This window comes from Falco cherrug, chromosome 8 (genome assembly GCF_023634085.1).
Source record: "Falco cherrug isolate bFalChe1 chromosome 8, bFalChe1.pri, whole genome shotgun sequence".
NCBI classification, from domain to species: Eukaryota; Metazoa; Chordata; class Aves; order Falconiformes; family Falconidae; genus Falco; species Falco cherrug.
The window spans coordinates 62,079,151-62,097,450 of record NC_073704.1 but is presented as its reverse complement, the minus strand read 5'-3'; the positions used below and the strand labels follow the sequence as shown (position 1 = coordinate 62,097,450).

Genomic DNA, 18,300 nt, shown 5'->3' with positions numbered 1-18,300 from the left:
GGATAAAAGATGAACAAGAAACTCAGATCCTGAAGGCAGCTGCCGTGCGCTGTTGCTGCTGGGCTCTGTGGGTTTGAGGGGATCCAGGGAGCCTTGTGATGCTCCAGTTCAGCTGGGCGAACCCAGTGTAGCGTTTGGAGCTCTTGGGGGGCACAGGGTATTTGGCCAGGAAGGCTTGCTGAGCTCACCTCCATTGCAGACAGGCTGTTAGACGGGTGGAAATGCCCTTGGGGACCTGCGTTCCCCAAAACACCCTGGGGAGCCCCAGCTCCAGTGCGTGCCTGACCCTCTAACGCAGCGATGGGGTGGGAGCCGGCAGCTCCTCCCGCGGTGGGCTGGGAGGGGTGAGCTGGGACCCTCCGGTGGGGTGGGGTGCTGACTGGCGAGGAGCTGTGGGGGGGGCTCTGCCAGGCACGTTTCGGGGCTGTCTGCACCGCCGGCTCGGCGCGGTGCAATCGCCCTTCCTGGAAACGTTGTGGGTGTGCTCGGGGCAGGGGGAGCGTGGCTGCCCTGACTGCCCGTACCTGCTGTTGGTTCTGCCTGGAGGTGAGCGACCAGAGCAGCCGTGGTGACAGGGCAGCCCAGGTGGCAGTTGCTCTGCAGGCTGGGGGGGGATTCATATGTTTTGGTGCAAAGTTCTTCACTCCTGCCCCAGATGGCTGGCGTTTGCCGGTTTGTTTTCTGCTCTGAACTGATGGAGCTGAGCTGGTCATCTCTCCCAGGACGGGCTTTTTGATTGAGCCTAAGCAGCGGCTGCTGCCGCTGGGACCTGGCTCCCACAAGTTGCTGCTGCCAGGGAAAGGGACCGGCTGTGGGAATTTGATCCTGGGATCTCCAGGTGGTTTGATCATCTGGGTCCTTCCAGTGCCAGGGCACTTTAGGGACCCGAGTGCCTTTCACCATCGGTGCACAGGGTCTCCCGAGCTCGGGAGGAGTTCCCTTGCCGGGACGTAGCATCAAGCCATAAGTTGCGATCCCAAACGTGGGGAGAGAGGGTGTTCAGGTTAGCTGTGACAGCCATAGCGCAGGCAAGAGCACAGCATCAGTACGTACGTGCTCCCCGGTGCAGCACATGGTCCTGACGCTGAGCTCCCAGTGCTACCCGACGGCAAGCGCCGGCACTGGGGCCACCGGCAGCACTGCCCGGGGGGGCGGCTGGGATAAGCGGGATCAGAGGAGGGCTCAGGCTCCAGCTTTCACAGCCGTGCCTGTGCATGGCAGTGCATGGCAGAGCCGTGGAAAGCAGTGTTGTGTTTATTTTCTGCTTCAGCCCCTAGCTGTCATCCTGGTCCCACCCCGACCACACCGTTACAGACCCCGATGCTCCCAAGTGCTCCCAACACCCACACGTTTGCTAAGCCTCCTCCCTGCCAACTGATGATGCTTAGAGCTAAAGATACTCAGCACCCAGCTCCCTGCTGCCTTTCCCATCATTATAGAGTGCTGGCTGGTTTGAAAGTGGGGGGACGGTTCCTGTAGCACCCTCTCTGCACAGCTCCCAGCCGGGCTGCTCTGCATCCCTGGGGTTTCTTGGATAAAGGACCAAGTGCAGTATTTTGCCTGGATGGGGCCAGTTTTTAACTGCTGTTACGGTAGTCATGGACTGAAATCTGTTGGGGTTATTTCAAAGATGGGTTTGGCACCATTTTTTTGGAATGGCTCCCACATAAAACTCAGAACTGGAGGGATTTATTTTTCCTGCTGACAAATGATCATTTAAGCAGGAGATTTTTAATAAAATTAGTGAGAACTGCCCGTGTAAAATGAACCCACCTCTCTCCCCTGTATTTTTCTTGCATGGAGTGGAAAGTAAACACTGTCTGGCTTTGAAACACAGCTACTATTTTGACAGGTTGCTCTTCAAAAAGTACTGCTCGGGTTTCTCTTTAGCCCCATTGTGCTGTCTAAACAAAGTTAGATTTTTATTTTGTAAGCGAAGTGAAAAATGTGTCTGCCTTTCTCCAGTTATTTGGCAGGAACGTAGCAAATACCAATTTTGCTTTTGCTTTTGTTTCTTTCAATGAGTCCTTTGGTCAGGAGGGGTTCCTGGCTGGGCAACCCCAGGGCTATAAATCCTCTGTTAATCCAGACTCAGGCAGGTGCAATGTGAATTCCCTGCCCCGCTCACCCAGTACATTTCCACTGCCACAGCCAGGGGAGAGCAGAGGTTGCTCCCTCTGACCCCTCCAGTCCACGGCCTCTCTGCTGTGGCAGTTTGCAGGTCTGCTGCTGGCCGACACAACAAACTGATTTATTTCTTCAAATCATCGCTCTGATAGCTGCACAGCTTGTGCAGGTTCAACCTATGGGCCAGACTGAAAAACTGCATCTCTCATCTCCACTTCCATCAACCACCCACACTGGGGTTTAAGGGCAGTATCCTTCCCCCTCTAAAAATTAATAGGAGATCGAGCATGGACTTCTGTGGGAGAATGACCTAATGGAGTAAGTAAAAACTGTTTAAGTACTTTGCTTAGCAATGTAAGTCATACTTTTACAGGGTGTTTGTCCTGTTTACCCAAGGGGAATAAATCCAGTACAAGTTCAAAGCCATTTAGGATATATTGATTTTTAGCTGGATGTCTACATAGCTAAGAGTTATATCCCTGGCTTTCCATAGGCAGTGCCACTCATCTTTCCTACTCCATTTTCTTATGTTCAACACACTGCTTAAGTTTTATAGCTTTGGGTGGGTTTTTTCACCCCCCCACTGTATGGATTCGAGCAGTTACTGTCGCCGAAAGGTTTAAGCAAATCAAGGTCTGTTTTAAAACACTGCCAGTGCCATTGCTGTCAGACTGGCTTTGCAGCTGAATCCCTCTGGGAGATGCTGGTGTCAGTGACGGGTGACACATCACTGGGTTTGGTGGTCCCTATGTCTCCTGGAAGTGCCCAAGCGGTTCGGGGTTGCTCCCATAGGTCCTCGCCCCAGAGCCCTGGTCCAGGAGGACACGTCAGTGGCTGAGAGTTTCCAGCAAGTCCCCTGCCTCCAGCGGGACTGCTCCTGCAGCCACGCCACGTTCGTGTCCGAGGCCCAAACCTCTTTTTTATATAACCTACAGGATTCAGATTTTCTTAACGTACAGAGATCTTAGCCCACAACTGGCCAAAAAGCGGCCGCTGTTTTCCCTTTGGCTTGGAGCTGTTTGCAGGTTTGGTCCCGGTCCCCAGTCCACGGGTGTGTCCCAGGGGAACTTGCTCACCACAGCATCCCTGATGCCTCGTCTCACACGGAGTTTTCCTTTTTTTCTAAAAAATGCCAGAACAAACTGGGAAGAAGACAAAGGGTAAGAAAAGTGACCCGAGAAGGAAAGGAAGAGATGGTAGAAAAAGTAGTCCTGAGAAGAAAGAGAAAAGGAAATCAGTCAACGAAACTGTATTGGGACAACTGGGTAAGTCTGATTTTATGGGCGCAGAGCTGACCCGTGCTGCTGGAGGCTCCCTGTTTTGGGGAGTCCCAGCCCTGATCCCTCCTGCGCATACACGGTGGAGTTAGTTACACCCGTGGGAGCCTCTTCCTTCTCCTTTGCAGGCATCAGCCTGAATTACCAGGGTCCTGTGGGAGAGACCACATCAGAGACATGGTCCCCAGCAGGGCAGGGGGTGTAAAATCCCCTCCCCAGCCCCCAGGGCTTGTGCCCGGATTGGGAGAATGTGTTACAAAACCTGTGATGTGCTGCTGAAGCGTGATTTCACATTCCGGTGATAAAATCAGACTTACCCACCTGCAGTAGGGCTGACCTCCCGTATCTTCTGCGCTGTGTGCTGATGGCCGGTACAGCACGTGGGCTGTGCATTTCCATGGCATATAGTGTTTGGGGCTGTGTGGTCATGCTGGTGGTGCCAGCGGTCCGGGAGCACCCGGGGACAGGCACAAAGCGTGGCCGGTCTCTTGAATTTGTTCGGGGGGTGAGGAGATGCAGCCTGGCTGTGGGGATGCTTCACCCACCTCTGGCTCTTCTCCATCAGCTGCAACCTACCACTGCTCAGCAGCCCACAGCACTGGGAGGGAAGGGAAAAAACAGAACAAAAAGATCTTTTTTGACAAGATCTTTGACAGCTGTGTATGTTTTTGGGACGTAATTGGGTTTTTGTTTGTCTTCCTCCAGCACTGTCACCTCTGCCAGCATGCTGGGCAGGACGTGATGAGCCCACACATGCTCAGCTGCCCTGTGGGTCCCGTGGGGCTCTTGGACAGCCTGAGGGTGCTATAAAACCCTGCCGGGGGTACAGAGAATTTCTGTGGGAGGTCTGGGCCACCCTGCCTTGCTCTGCTTTGCCCGTTGCCTGCCCCGACTCTGCTGCTTTTTGTTCATCTCAAAGCCATTGGGCTTAAGCAGGAGCCCCTTTGGAAACAGGGCTTTTGTGCTCATCTTGTCTCTGCGCTGTTCTCTGCTAAAGGGACTTTGGATTTTCTGGGACAGATTCCATCAGATGATGGAGGGCTGGGGTATCTCCGAGACAGGCAGCACTGCTGCGAGCCTGGGAAACCAGGCAGCCGACCCAAAGCTTTGCCAGGGTTTTGTAACCTGTGTTTTGTTCAGGGCTTGAAGCATCGCTTGGGGCTGCAGCCACCTGAGGAGGGCTGGGGGAAGGTGAGCCTGGCAGCGCCCTTGCCAGCGAGACCTTGGGCTGTTTGGCACCTGGGTACCACGCGGTGCCCTGAGCTTATCCCTGCTCCTGCTTCTCCTCCCCGGCACTGGGCTGGTGCCAGGGCAGGGGCTGTCTTCTCCAAAAGGACCATGGTGACCTGCCAGAAGGTGCAGTACTGCCACCTTGACAGTGTCACCTTCGAGGGGGCATCTGACCTGACCAACCTCCCCAGTGCTGCCCTTGAGCAGCCCTGGCATTGTGCATGGTGTTCTGTTTGTCACCCCTGCTGTGGTCACTCATCCACACAGTGTGGGGGTGCAGGGTCACCTCCCATATCACTCCTCACGGGGGAGGGTGATGCAAAGCTGTCAGTGAGGCTGGCAAACATTGCAGGTGTGAGTCACCGTGCCTGTGCCGCTGCTCTTTCCCTCTTCTGTTGCTAGACTGACCGCTTTAAAAAGAAAGCTCTTACCTGAAATAAAAAACCAAACCTAATCTTTTCTTCATCCATAAAACAAGCTCTAATGTTGAACCCGTGGGTTTCTGTTATGGGGATTAAAACCGCGTGTGCTTGTGTGAGTGTGCGCCTTCTCAGTTGCTAATTAGACCCAGCCCAGCCCACAATGCTCGCTCTTGCTCTCAGAGATAATTCTTAGGAAGTTTTCCAGCTTTTCCCGTTCCAGCCCGTCATCTCTGCTCCTCTTCCTCCGTTTTCACACCTCTCCGGTATTAGGAGATGTTTTCAGAGCTGCCTCCCCCCCTCCCTGCCTTCGCATGCAGGCTTGGCCCCAGTCCCATCACCCCACTGCCACCTGGCTCGGTGGTGGCCCATGGCAGCTGCTCCCCGGGGAACCCGTTACCTGGGTCCAAGTCCCGCTCTGGTAGCAGTCACCACATTTGTAGGCTTACACCCGAACTGTTTGCCTGCTGCCTTTGCATGGGAATGCATTTTCAACCTCGGCATGGGTTGAGCCTTGGCATCTTCACTGCAGAAGGATGCTCAGTTCAGATTTGGGGAGGTTTGTGGAGTGTTGGATGTGGGGGACCACCCTAGCTGTGTTGTGACCTCTGTGAACTCCAAATTCAGCATTAGTGCTGGAGCAAACCCCCTTCTGTTTCCTGATGTGGTTACATTTGACCTTTTGAGTATTTCTCCGGTGCTGGGGAGTTCTGGTGAAGTTGGTGGAGGTGTCGAGGGCAGTATGGCTGTTCCTGGCTCCTGAGGCAATCTGCCCCTTTCTCTTTTTTCCAGGCTTGTCAACGTCCTTCCCCATTGATGGGACCTTCTTCAACAGCTGGTTGGCGCAGTCGGTCCAGATCACTGCTGAGAACATGGCGATGAGCGAGTGGTCCCTCAACAACGCCCACCACGAGGACAGCACCCCCGGCCTCTCCGAGGAGCTCCTCCAGGATGAGGAGACCTTGCTGAGCTTCATGATGGACCATTCCCTCCGATCCCCGTTCAAGCAGAGTGAGGCCACAAAGAAAGTGAAAAGCAAAACAAGAACGAACACTAAGAAAAAGCTGCCCCGGAGCAGCCCCCCCGCCGTGGCTGGGAGCCACCCGGAGAGCTCGGAGCCCTGGACTAACAACGCCAGCAACTTGTCGGATGGTGCCACCAAGCCCTTCACTCCAGATTCCAGACCGAGCAAGTCGGAGAAAGGGGCGGTGAAGCTTCCCACTGACCGCAAAGGGACGGGCGAGGCAAAAAAGGCGGCCAAAAAGGGCTGTGTCCCGAAAGCCGGCGAGCCTCACCCCCCCACCGGGGCGAGGGGCTGCATCAGCAAGGAGGAGGAGGAGGAGACGCCGCGCTGCGCTCAGCCGGAGCTCAGCCCCGCGGCCAAAGTGCCTGACTCCGTAGGTAGCCCCAAAACCATCGTGCGGTTCAAATTACCAAAGGAGAGCCGAGGGACTCGGAGGTTGCAGCCCCCCAAGCCCGACGGCGCTGGCGGAGCTCCCTTGCGTCGTTTCGACGCCGAGACGGACGGCTACTTCTCCGACGCAGAGATGAGCGACTCAGACGGGGAGTCCCGCAGCGGCAGGGCGCAGCGGGGCCAGCTGGATGCAGCCGGTGAGGACATCGTCAGGATGAGCATCTTGGCATCCTAACTCCTCCCCGACCACGCCAGCTCGATGAGGCCTCAACCCAGTTACAACTGCCATGTCCAATTTCTGCCTGGTATTGTAGGAAGGGGGATTTTTAATATGTGTATATAGTTGGAAATTCAGCACTGTTGTCTTTCTCTTCTCTATACGCCTGAGATACAGCTTCAGCTTCATCGACATCAATGACCGTGACAGTGTGGTCCCTCCCCGGCTCCCTGCCAGATCCCACTTCCCGGGAACACAAGCCGGCGCCCGGCAGGACCGATGCCGAGGGTGCCGGTACCCGTGCTTTCTGCAGGGATGACAGTTTAATTAATGGGCATTATTTAACGAGGGGCAGATTTCTGCCCGGGACGGTTGCCCCCGGAGCAGGGAGCAAGCGCAGGGTACGGTAGCGGCCGGCTGCGGGAGGGGAGGTACCCGCCTTGTGCGCGGATACGAGGAAGCAAATTAAATGATACTAAAATAAATAATGACTAAAGCACAAAAAGCTTGTTGGAGGAAAGCGCTTGGGGTGGAAGAGAGCAATGTTACATTTCTATTTTTAGAAAAAAAGAAAAAAACCCAAACCTCGGTTGTTATTTTTCCCCTCACCTTTCCATCTGGTCGGGATCCGTCCAGGGGCCAGGATGCAGAATTTCTCCCCGTCGCTGCCCCGCGGGTCGGCCCCGTTGAGGTTGCTAGAAAAACTGAAGCGATTTACTCAGGTGAATTGGTCAGCTTTTAGCAAGCTGGAAAATGGAAATGTGGGGCAGGGTGGGGGAGAGAAGCATCCTTTAAAAACAGCGTGGGGAGTCGGGGGTGGTTTAACCCGGGAGGTTGAGCGAGTTTTTTCTGCCCATGCTTCTCTCTAACAGCTGCCGTGGTCCCACTGTTTGAAATCCCCTTTGCACAACGAAACACTTCGCCCCGAGGCCAAACGTACTGTCACCAAGGGGAAATGGAAATGCTTGCCTTCACCATTTTGTTTTCCTACTAAACGCTACAAGGGAAATGGTGAATTTATTCCTCCCCATCACTTTTTTTTTTTTTTTTATTATTATTCCTTAAATCCTTGTTACAAGCTGTTGACTCGTTGTGGGAGGGTGATTCACAGAAGCTGACATTATAAATATTACAATAATTTAATGCATAAAACGTCCCCAATAAGCCTTAAATGTTGTTTAAAAGCCCATGTTACCTACAAGTCAGGCGAATTTCCATGTTTGCACTTAATTGCACCATTACTTCGGTTTTGGCTTCAAAGGTCACAGTTAAGTCGTGCTACGTGTTTTATTGGAGTGACCCCAGTGTGAGCTCAGGGAACAAAAAAAAAAAAAAAAAAAAAAAGGAATTCACTGAAACTTTTGTTGTTGTTGTTTTTTAAAAATAAAAAATGTTTAAAAAAAAAAACTAAAAAAAAAAGCAACCCAAACCTGGGACACTTCTGCAACCGGTTAAACCCATCACTAAACAAAAAAACCCTTGCAATTGTCAAACCAATCAGTCAAACAATTTTGTGGATGCCAAAGAATATTTTGACAGTCAAGCAGCACAGCCAGAAACCGGAAACTAGTCAGTATGAAAAGAATCGGAAGTTATTTAGCAACAAAGGACTAAAGACACACTCATAACACACTGCTGCGGCGTTAGGTTCCAAGCTTGCTCCGAGGGATGCTGCTGCTCCGAGACCGCATCCTGCCGTTTTGATTTCCAATGCTTTTTGCTCATTTCACTGTGAGCTTTCTTTTGAGACTCTGAGACTCCTTCGATTGATGTTTTAGAGTAGATCATCTTTATCAGCCTTCCAAAGTCCTTATTATTGATAAAATTGCAGCAAAGCTAAGCGATGACAGCCTAGCTCATCCCAGGCATGGCGAGCGGCGGGGTTCGGGTCGGATGCTGAGCGCCTGCACCCAGCCCTCGCTAAGGCCAACAGTAACCTGGCTGAGACTGACCATGCCTGGGGAGAAATCTTCCTCAGACGGAAAAAAGGTTACACAAGTTATTAGCTGGAAAAAAAAAATAAAAAAAAAAAAAAGAGAAAAAAACCAGAAAATCAACAAAACGGGAACCACCTTTGTTACAAATTAGCATAATCCATTGAGGTTGGAAATGAAAATCTGCTCATTAATTAAGGCTCAGTATGTTCAGATAATGTTAAATACAGTAAATAGGACTTAGTTTATCTTATCAGGCTTGCTAGCTTTAGCTACAGTATCCTAGTATAAGAGTCATAACAATAATCAATATGCTGCCTTTTAATGAATCTTGCTTCCGTGTGCTTCACTCAATTATGGTTAAAAAATAAAAAAGCAATCCACAAATTTCACTGTACACAGCTCCATTCATCAGCTTCTGCACTACTTGTCTTCTCAGTACAGGAAAGCAAAAAGGGGGAGACTTTAAAGAACAACCAACCCGGCACCACCAGCACCAGGCAATAAAACAGTCTGAAACACTTCCGAAACATCAGGCACCGGATTTTGCCGTCAGGAGACGGCGTTTAGGTGAGGAAAGCTCAAGGGGGCTGGTGGGGCACCTCAAGCCTGGGGAGAAGAATGGGGTGGGGGGGATAGACAGGAGAAAAGGAGCCCTCATGAGCCATGGGGCTGAGCAAGTGCTGGACCACAACGGGGTGGCTGCGGCCGCCCTGGTGCATCCCCTGCCCGGGGCGTCCTCGCCACCACCCTGGAGCAGGGCAGCCTGGCATTCAGAAGAGAAAGCGCACAAGGAAAGTATTTTTGATGTTACTGTAAATGTATTTTGAAATTAATAGAAAGAAAAAAAAATTAAAAGGGTTTATTTTAGTAAGGTAATGTCTTTTAAGATGTATAAACTGCAGGAATCGCCATTTGCACTGTAAGAGCACCCGTTTCCTTGGAGAAGCAGCAGTGGTTGAGAAGGGGATGCAAATAGCATCCTGCTCTGATTGTGGAGCACGGCCCCAACATCAGCCCCAGCCCCAGTGGCTGCGGGGCGTTCCCAAGGACAGCCCCAATTCCACAGACCCATTTTCCCCACACCCACTTGTAAAATTTTTTCTTCATTTTAATTTTTTTTTTTGCTTGTTTGCTTGCACCTATTTGATGGGGATTGGATCCGTGCTGCCTGATGGAGCTTGCCCCAGGGCGAGGTGCAGAACGGCCTGGAGGTGGGAGCGGGATGCGGGAGCAGCTGCCAGCGGGAAGATGCTGCTGCAGGGCAGGGCGTGAGGTTTGGTTGTTCTTTAAAGAAAGCCCCCCACAGTTTGCACCATTCCACACACAAAACAGACTCACTTCACATCAGTTACAGGAAACGATATGAATGTCGCAGGAGGAGAAACCCTTCTGTTTTCTTTGTTTCAAAGAACGTGATGTGCCATTTGTTAATACAAAAGAGAAATATTGAAAATATATTGAAAAGAGCAATTTTAAATTATTTTTGGCTTATGTTGCAATATTTATTTTCTTGTATTAGAAATTCCTTTGTAGAGAAAAAATGTATTTTTCATTAATGCAAAAACCTATTTCTCCTTTTTGTACATTTTCCATGTTAGTTAATCCTTAAAGCAATATAATGTTATCAAACTCGTTCTGTGTGAGACTGTATTATGCATGCTATTTGTGTTGCCTTGGAATAGCTCTGTCTGCCATTATTTTCATCCTGTTTAGATACAGTGTATGCTTTAATACACATTGGGACCATGGCCCATTGCTTATGGAAAAACCCCTTTGCATTCCTCAATGTGTTGGCAAAAGCAGTCAATAAAGCAGTGTTTTCTGTGTACCTCTGTGTCGGTGCAGTGAGCAGGGTCACACCGAGCAAACTTACCCTTGGACCTGACGGCCCGTTGAAGCATCCCAGGGGATGTAGCGCTGTGCATGGGGATGCAGAGCTGGGCTGGCCCTGCTGATGCAGCTGCTGTCTGCCTGTGAATAACAAATTTCTGAATTTCCACTGTGCTGCCATCTACATTTCCATTGCCAGAGCTCAGCGAGCCCTGGGTGAGCAGAGCTGGGGATGTTTGTCACAGGTGGAGGGGAGAGCCCAAGCCAGAAGGTGCTCACAAAGTCCCCTGTGCCTGAAAGTTTCTGTAATTCAAGGCAACCACCATTTCTCGTGGAGATTTAAGTCTTATTTTACAGACTTGGGGCAAATCACAGAGGAAGAGCCTGATTATGAGCTGGGAGGTTGGGAGGAGCAGCCTCTTGCACCAGGAGCCGGTGTAACAGGCGGGGGGAGGGGGGAATATGCTGTTAATTTGCTGTTCACGGGGGCAAAAGCGAGCTGTGAAATCCAAAAAAGTGTCACAATTACCTGGTGGTCAGATGCTGCTTGTACAAACCTGTCGCTTGAGGGGATCCACCGCTCCCGCTTGTGCTGGGCAGCCATGGGCAGGGGTCTTCCCTTGTTCCAGCAAACGCTGGAGCTGGGTGCTGGGGCTGGGTGCCGGGGACCCCCCGTGAGTGGGACCCATCTGCATGCAGCTGCTGCGTCTGGGCGGGCAGTTGGGCACAGGGAATGGCTGGCCAGCGGCTCCTTTCCGTTGCCTTGTTGGCGTTTCCTGGCACTTTCATTTTTTCGTCTGTAAAATGGACAAGTGCCTGAGCTGCTGAAGGAAAATGAGGTATTTAATAGACATACTTCATTCAGTTCATTACCAAAGTGATTAATCGGGGAAATCACGGTGCACAGTGAAGACAGTGCTAAGACCATCAATCTGAGATGGGTCTTCTGGGGGGTGGGGGGGAAGAAGGAAAGGAAATCTGCCTTTAAGCTACCATGGCCTTACGTTTCTCTCTTAAATGAAAAGGCAAAGGATTGGTTTATTGCAAACTAAGGATTTTATTACCTGGCTGTGTTATTGCTCGCAGCTCTCCAGGCACCCCAGTGATGAACCCCTGGCTGCTCCACGGAGCCCCACGCTGCAGGTGTGATGCCCACAGCGTCATGCAGGAGCCCATCCACCCAGAGCTGGTTCAAGAGTCCTCTTCTGTAATAAGTTTTTCACCTGTTCTAGTATTAAAGGGTTAGATTTCAGAAAACAGGGAGTGAGAATAGCCTGCCTGCCATGGTTTAACCCCGGCTGGCAATTCAGCCCCCAGCACCGCTCGCTCACTCCCCCGTGGCGGGATGGGGGGAGCACTGGAAGGGTAAAAGTGGCAAAACTCACTCGGGGGCTGAGATCAGGACAGTTCAACAGGCAAAGCAAAAGCCGCACAGGCAGAGCGAAGCGAGGAACCCGTTCACCGCTCCCCAGGGCAGCCGGTGCTCAGCCATCCCCAGGGCAGAGGGGCTCCATCCTGCCTAACAGGGGCCGGGGAAGACAAACGCCACCACTCCGAACGTCCCCCCTTCCTTCTCCTTCCCCAGCTCTATGTGCTGAGCACGAGGCTCATGGCAGGGGACATCCCTGGGGTCAGGCGGGGTCAGCTGTCCCGGCCGTGCCCCCTCCCAGCTCCTTGTGCCCCCCAGCCCGCTCGCTGGCGCGTGGGGTGAGGAGCAGCAGAGCCCTTGGCTCTGTGTAAGCCCCGCTCAGCAGGGACTGGGCAGCCCTGTGTTACCAGCACCCTCCCCAGCACAAACCCAAACCAGCCCCGTAGCAGCTACCGGGAACACAATTAATTCTATCCCATCCAAACCCAACACACCACTGTGCTCCTGGTTTGAGAAAACCCCTCTAGTTTGACTCCCCTGATTTACCCCTCCAGCCCTGGCGATGTCCCTGGCCCTGGGATCCTCCCAAAATGTCGGGGGGTGGATGGTGGGCAGCCCAGCCAGGCCTTGGAGGTCTGATGCTGGGGTACGTGGGGCAATGTCCTTACAAACTGGAGAGGATTTTTGTCTCCAAAACAGCCGAGCCTCATGGAAGAAAGAGGTAGCTGAATTCCTGGGAAGATGCATCCCTGCCCCCGGCACCTGTATTAGACCAGAGCTGGCTGGGATGATCTGGGTGGATGTATCGTAGGAATGGGCATGGGAAATGGAATGATAATGCCTGGAAGTAAAGGGAGAAAAGAAAATGATGGACAGCTAAAAGGATTATATTGCCTCTGTATGTCCTCTCCTTTTCCAGAGAGCCCATTTCACAGGAAAGAAAACACCCAAAACGACAACAAATCCAACCCACCAAGAATAACTCAGCAATTTATTTCTGGCATCCTTCTGTGCAGGAAAACACCTAAACCACCAGCTGGCTCTTGCAGGAGCAAGGTGCAGCAGGGAGCTCTGTCAGGACAGGACCCGAACCCTGGGTACCCAAACCCGGGCAGCACCCCCACCACCCATCACTATCACCAGGTGAGAGCCACCGGCACCAATCCCTGAGCCAATTTTGGGGTTTTTTTTGGTCCCCTGGCAGCTTTTCCAGGCACCCAACCAAGCAGGGACAGCCAGCAGCACGACATCATCCTTCTCCTACAGCCCAGCCTGAAAAATACTTCCCCAATAAGGTTACAAAAAGCCATTCTTATTAAAATACATATATTCATAGGTACTTACAGCCCATAGGGTTTCCCTGTGTTGCTTGCTTGGGGTTTGCCTATAGTACCCTCATCACAGATGGTGCTGAATGCCTCGATCTGGAGTGAGCAGGTGAAGAACCATTTCAGTTTAATTGCAAAATAAATGTTAGGCTATCCCCTATACATTTTGCATAAGGATTGCAAGTGCCAGCATAAATACTAATGGGGCAAATATGCCCCTGCGTCAGTAAATCATCGGCAACGGATGTGAACGCGAATTAATTTCCCTTCAACTTATCCTGAAAGAATTGCAGTAAGATCTTGTTTTATTGTGTTTGATTAAGTGCTAGTGGTATAACATAATTTCCCCTAACCATTAAAAACGTTTGTGCTGTACTTCTGCATAAATGCCTCTAACGCGATGAGAGTGTATTTAGTATTTACTCTTCCAAAGTTAATACATTTAGGGAAGACATTTTGTGTGCTAAAAATAGTTCCTTGGCCTTGGATTTCCATGTAGGGCTGTGAAATGATGTGTCTGCTGTGATTGCAATGGATGAATAAGAAAAGAAAAAAAACACAACTCCAAAAAAATAAACAAGCCTATGACTAACACACAGAACAAGGGAAAAATCCCGCTCCAGCCAGCACCGACCCTGGCTGAACCAGTTGGGTTTTACAAGCGCTGCCTCTGCCCCAACATCCTGACCACCCCAAACTCCACTTGACAAACTCATTCCCCGTGCATTTAATGCACAAGTTAAAAACACACTCGTGTGTGTGACGGGGAGGGTTTAAGCAGCACTTTTTCCCGTGGAGGATTAGCGTGGGGAAGTAGGAGTGACACGATGGGGCTGGTTTTGCGTGTGGGCAGCTCTTTCTGTGCCTCTGATGGCCCCATATACCAGTCCTCATCCGCGGGTCATGGTGGGGAGGTGCTCAGCCCCCAGCCCAGCGGTTTTGGGGGCACAGGGGGAGCCCACAGCTGTCCCTGTATCCGTCCCTCATCCATGAGAGGCTGCTGCGGGCGCTGATCCGGGACCTTCTCTGCGAAGGGGTATAAATCATGCAAATGGCAAACAATTTCTAGGGGAATTAGAAGGAGACAGCAGGACTATAGCCCCCTTCCAAAGTCAGGAGTGGGGTGCTGGGGGTGTTGCTTGTGCTGGGGCTGCCCTGAGAAGTGAGCCCTGGGGTCTCCGTGAGCTCTGCTGATGTGCGTGGTGGTGGGATGGAGTTTCCCAAAGTGGTGGGATGGCATTTCCCAGCCAAGCCCGCTCTGCTGAGTGTCAGACACGGTGGTTTTGCTTGGGAGTACCTGCTGTATATTCAGATGTAATAAAGGTTAAAATAATTGACTGCCTGTGCTTGTATTTTAAGTGGTACTTTATAATATTGACACTGAGCACTAGGAGAAAAAGCAGAGGTTAAAATATTGCTGTTACAGCTCAGTCATTAGCAGCCCTGCAATGAGCTTGAAATGGTCTGATCAATGAAATGGAGTTTTTCCTGGGAGACAGGCAGGTCAAAAAGCAAAATAACACATCTGCAGCCATAACTCCCAGGAAAATGATCCTCAGGAGGGAGAAGCTGTGTTTGTTTAGGACGCTGCTGCCGTCAGAGCAGGACACCAGCAATCCCCATGGGTCTGGACCTGCCACGTGCTCAGTCTCCATCCCAGCGTCCCCCTGTGCAAGCTGGAGTGCAGCACCCTGCAAGCCAGAGAGTGCTCTGTGCAAAGCAGGGTACCAAACCGCCTTCCAAGAACGCTCGGTTAAAAATAGATGTTTGTAGTATGGGATACCACAAATAACACTCATGCTGTGCAGAGGGACCAGCAGGCGGAGGATAAATTCTTGCCCTTAATAAGCCAGCAGGATCAATAAAGCATTTCTAAAAGAGAGAAATCAGCAATTTTTGCAGCTCCAGCTTTAAAATGACTAAGTTTGGGGGCTAAGCATAGTGGCAAGGCTGGCAGTCCTCGTGACACGCATTCCCAAAGACAGCCTGAGCCAGGTGCCATCCTGGAGTACACGAGATTCCTTCATACCCAGAAAGACCAGTACACAGCCCTGGGCTGGGCCAGTCCCCCTGAAGGGCTGCTTCTGGACACCCGTGGGGAATGAGCTGGTTCCAATCTGCTTTTTAAATCCACCGTGCAGTGAGCACCCTCCAGAGCCGTGCAGAGCCAAGCAGCATCGCTGTGCAGCCGGAGACACGCATCCCCTGTGCCCTGAGCATCGCCTGCTCGGCACCAGCTCTTCTCTAGCAGCAAAAGGCGCCTGTGGCTGATTTTTTAGGCTTTCTGAGGCACAAGGATGCCGAGGCACAGCCAGCCGCAGGGCAGCAGTGCTGCTGCTTATCGGCACGGCAAGAGCCAGATGTGTGCCAAGCTGTGAGGACTTTGGTCACTCCTCTGATCTGTAGCCTGCAAGCATCTCCCCAGTCCTCTGCCTGTGCTAGACAACAGCTATAAAACTGGCTCATATAAACACACCAGAAGGAAGAAGCACTATAAATAGCTGAGCTCCGGGAGCACGGGCTAGGAGCGGCGTGGGCATGGCCTGGCACCGGCACAACTGGAGCCGAGAGCGTGCCGGGAGCGGCCATGCCTCCCTCGCACCAACAGCAACCACAGCCACCTCTCAACACCCCACCAGCCAGGCGTGTGCAGTATTTTCCATCCCAAGCATTAGAAAATAGTCAGTAATGATGAAGTTACTGCCCCACGTGACACCAAGGGAGATGCCACTGCTGCCTCTGATGCACAGCTGTCTTTTAGGGTTGGCAAACATCACCTGAGCTTTGAAACTCAGCAAACCTGGTTCTCCCAGGCCTACCAGGAGGAGCAGCAGTGGGAAGTACCCTGCGAAGGTATTCCCATCCAGCTCCCCCTTTACTGGATGGAAGGGAGCAGGGATACAGCTGGTGTGGGAGCAACCAGCCACCAGCCCATGTTACAGCAGTAACTAAATATAATTATCACTTGAAGACACCATCAGGCTGGGGAAAGACTTACCTGCAGTGCTGATGTAGATTATTCTCAGCATTGGTGATCTGGAAAACTCCTTGGAGCATGACGTGGTCCCACAGTGCCTAGCAAGAGCCGAGTGGGAAGTGGCTGCTCGGGCCATCACCTCCGAGGAAGAGGAGGGAGATGCTTCAAGGAGAGTGCTGGGGAAAAGCCCCAGAGCAGCACCCAGTGCGGCGTCCAGCATCCTCTGGAAAGCCCAGCTACGGTGCAGCCCTGACCCACCACACGGTCCCTCTACGGGGATTACAAATGCCTGATGAATAACTTCCCTATAAAGCCATATGTTCAGGCTGGCCCTTACAAACCTCCTCTGCTGACTAGCTCGCCAAACGCTGCTGGGAGCAAAGCAAGGAGCAGAGATCAGCTTTAGACCTCAGAGGGATGATGTCCTCTCCAAGCCAGGCTGGGATGAGCTCTACGTACTTTCCAAAATTTTAAAACACAGTTAAATTAGTTTACCTCTCTCGGGCCATTCAAAGTTTCCCAGGTTGAGCGGTGATGTGAACCCCGCAGGTACCATACACTGTGCCTTCTTGCAGGTTTTGTTGTCTTTTACCGATGTTGAGTGACTATTTAACTACCCCATCTTATCTATGCGATACAGATCTGCAGCTGTGACATTTCAGGGTTATTGCCTTTGCAGCATCTGTAATAACAGAAGGATGAAAAACGTCAACACGTGTATGGGACAAGGCAAATACGCACTGAGCATTCGGGGCTGTTCTACATGGAGAGAAAAGATAACAGATTGTTTCCCACGTGATGTTTAGCAGTTGCAAAGGAAAAAGAAAAGGTTGGTTCTGGGTGCTTTTATTGCTCTAGGCCTCCCTGCCCACCTCCCCTCTGGGTCTCAGCAGCAATTCAGCAGGAAAGCTGGAAAAGAGCCCGTTAAATGCAGGGTACAATATGCAAACCACCAGGAAACCCAGCAAAGTCCGCGTCAAAATGTCCCTTTCGCAGCCCTGCTTGCAAGGTTGCGTTTGGGCTGGGTGGTAAATAAGCGGGGAGGGTTGGTAGGCTGCTCCACTTTCATGGTGGTTTTCTCTGAACTTCTTTGAACAGAAGGGAAATTTTGGCTAAGGTGCCTTAAGAGCAAAATGAAATGTACTTACCAAGGCCATACGCTTCACTGCGAGGTTGTCCTGGGCTGGCACAGGGTGCGCAGGGGCAGGGAAGCCCTGGGGAAGGATGGGTGCATTTGCAGCTCCTGCCAGAAGCACCTAACGCCCCGATCGCCAGCAAAACTAAAACAGAGTCTGGACAAGGCACTGAAAAACTTCTCTTCCTTCACTTCAGGGAAAATGGCTTGGGTAAATCAACAGAGATTTTTTTTTCCTGCTTTCTTTCCTCTCTGGTATTTGTTCAGAACCAATGATGCCGGTTTCTGCTAGCAGCTCTGCTTTCCCTTCTGGGTGCAGAAAGACAAGGCCAATGTGCCCAAGGGGAGAACACATCACCTTCGGGACAGACCATCACCAACGAACATCCCCATCCACACCGCCAGCCAAGCCCGGCTCCCCTGGGGCCATGCATCCCCGAAGATGGAGGGGTGCAGCGCGGGTGCCTATCACATTAATTGCATTAGGGACTGTAGGATTTTCCAAACTCCTGGCACCTGGGCACTGCTGATCTGCTGGGAGCACCTTGGGCCTGGCTGCTTTTATAGACTGCTCGGAGTAAGAGCAGATTTATTTCCCGAATGAAATATTAACCTCAGTGTAACTCTTTGCTTTCTAATGGGGGGACGTCAGATGCCATTTACCGACTTACGAGACTGCTCGCTGGCTTTTTTATTTTTTTTAATACTTCCATAAAATCTCTGGCATAGCTAAGGACTCCCATCTCCTTACAATTAAGTGGACAACACCACCCGCCTAAGCAGACAGACCTACCTGACACTACGGAAGGCAGCTGAGCAAGCCCCGGGCAGTGCTGCCTGACAGCCAGAGGGGAACATGCTTGGAGCCTCGGGAAAACTCACATTTCTGTGATTTCTCAGTCTGAAGGCAGCAATTCCTGGCTGCTGAAGAAGAGATGGGGTGCTGGGGTCTGGCAGCAGTGAACTCATCATGCATTTACAAACTCATTTTGCATTTTTGGTTTTGGTACGTATCAACAAAAGGGTTTTGTTGGAAATGA

General features: G+C 51.6%; 1 protein-coding gene and 1 long non-coding RNA gene across 5 annotated transcripts in view; one reads left to right on the top strand and one right to left on the bottom strand.

Moving 5' to 3' along the window:
- The window catches only part of JADE2 (jade family PHD finger 2), an 84,018-nt gene extending 73,569 nt beyond the window's left edge, over window positions 1-10,449 (top strand). For 3 of the 4 annotated variants that reach the window (XM_055717822.1, XM_055717824.1, XM_055717821.1), the window contains 2 exons: window positions 3,264-3,392; window positions 5,846-10,449. In XM_055717822.1, coding sequence (XP_055573797.1) covers window positions 3,264-3,392; window positions 5,846-6,702 — 986 coding nt within the window. In that variant the 3' untranslated portion in view covers window positions 6,703-10,449. The remainder of the gene's footprint in view (window positions 1-3,263; window positions 3,393-5,845) is intronic. The other variant, XM_055717823.1, reaches the window with a different exon arrangement.
- Window positions 10,450-12,280: 1,831 nt separating this feature from the next.
- Window positions 12,281-17,015, bottom strand: LOC129736682 (uncharacterized). The gene is made up of 4 exons (XR_008733656.1): window positions 16,621-17,015; window positions 16,147-16,264; window positions 13,165-13,244; window positions 12,281-12,661 (listed from the first exon to the last, which is right to left on the bottom strand). It is a non-coding gene; the product is annotated as an uncharacterized LOC129736682 (long non-coding RNA).
- Between the last annotated feature and the right edge of the window lie 1,285 nt (window positions 17,016-18,300).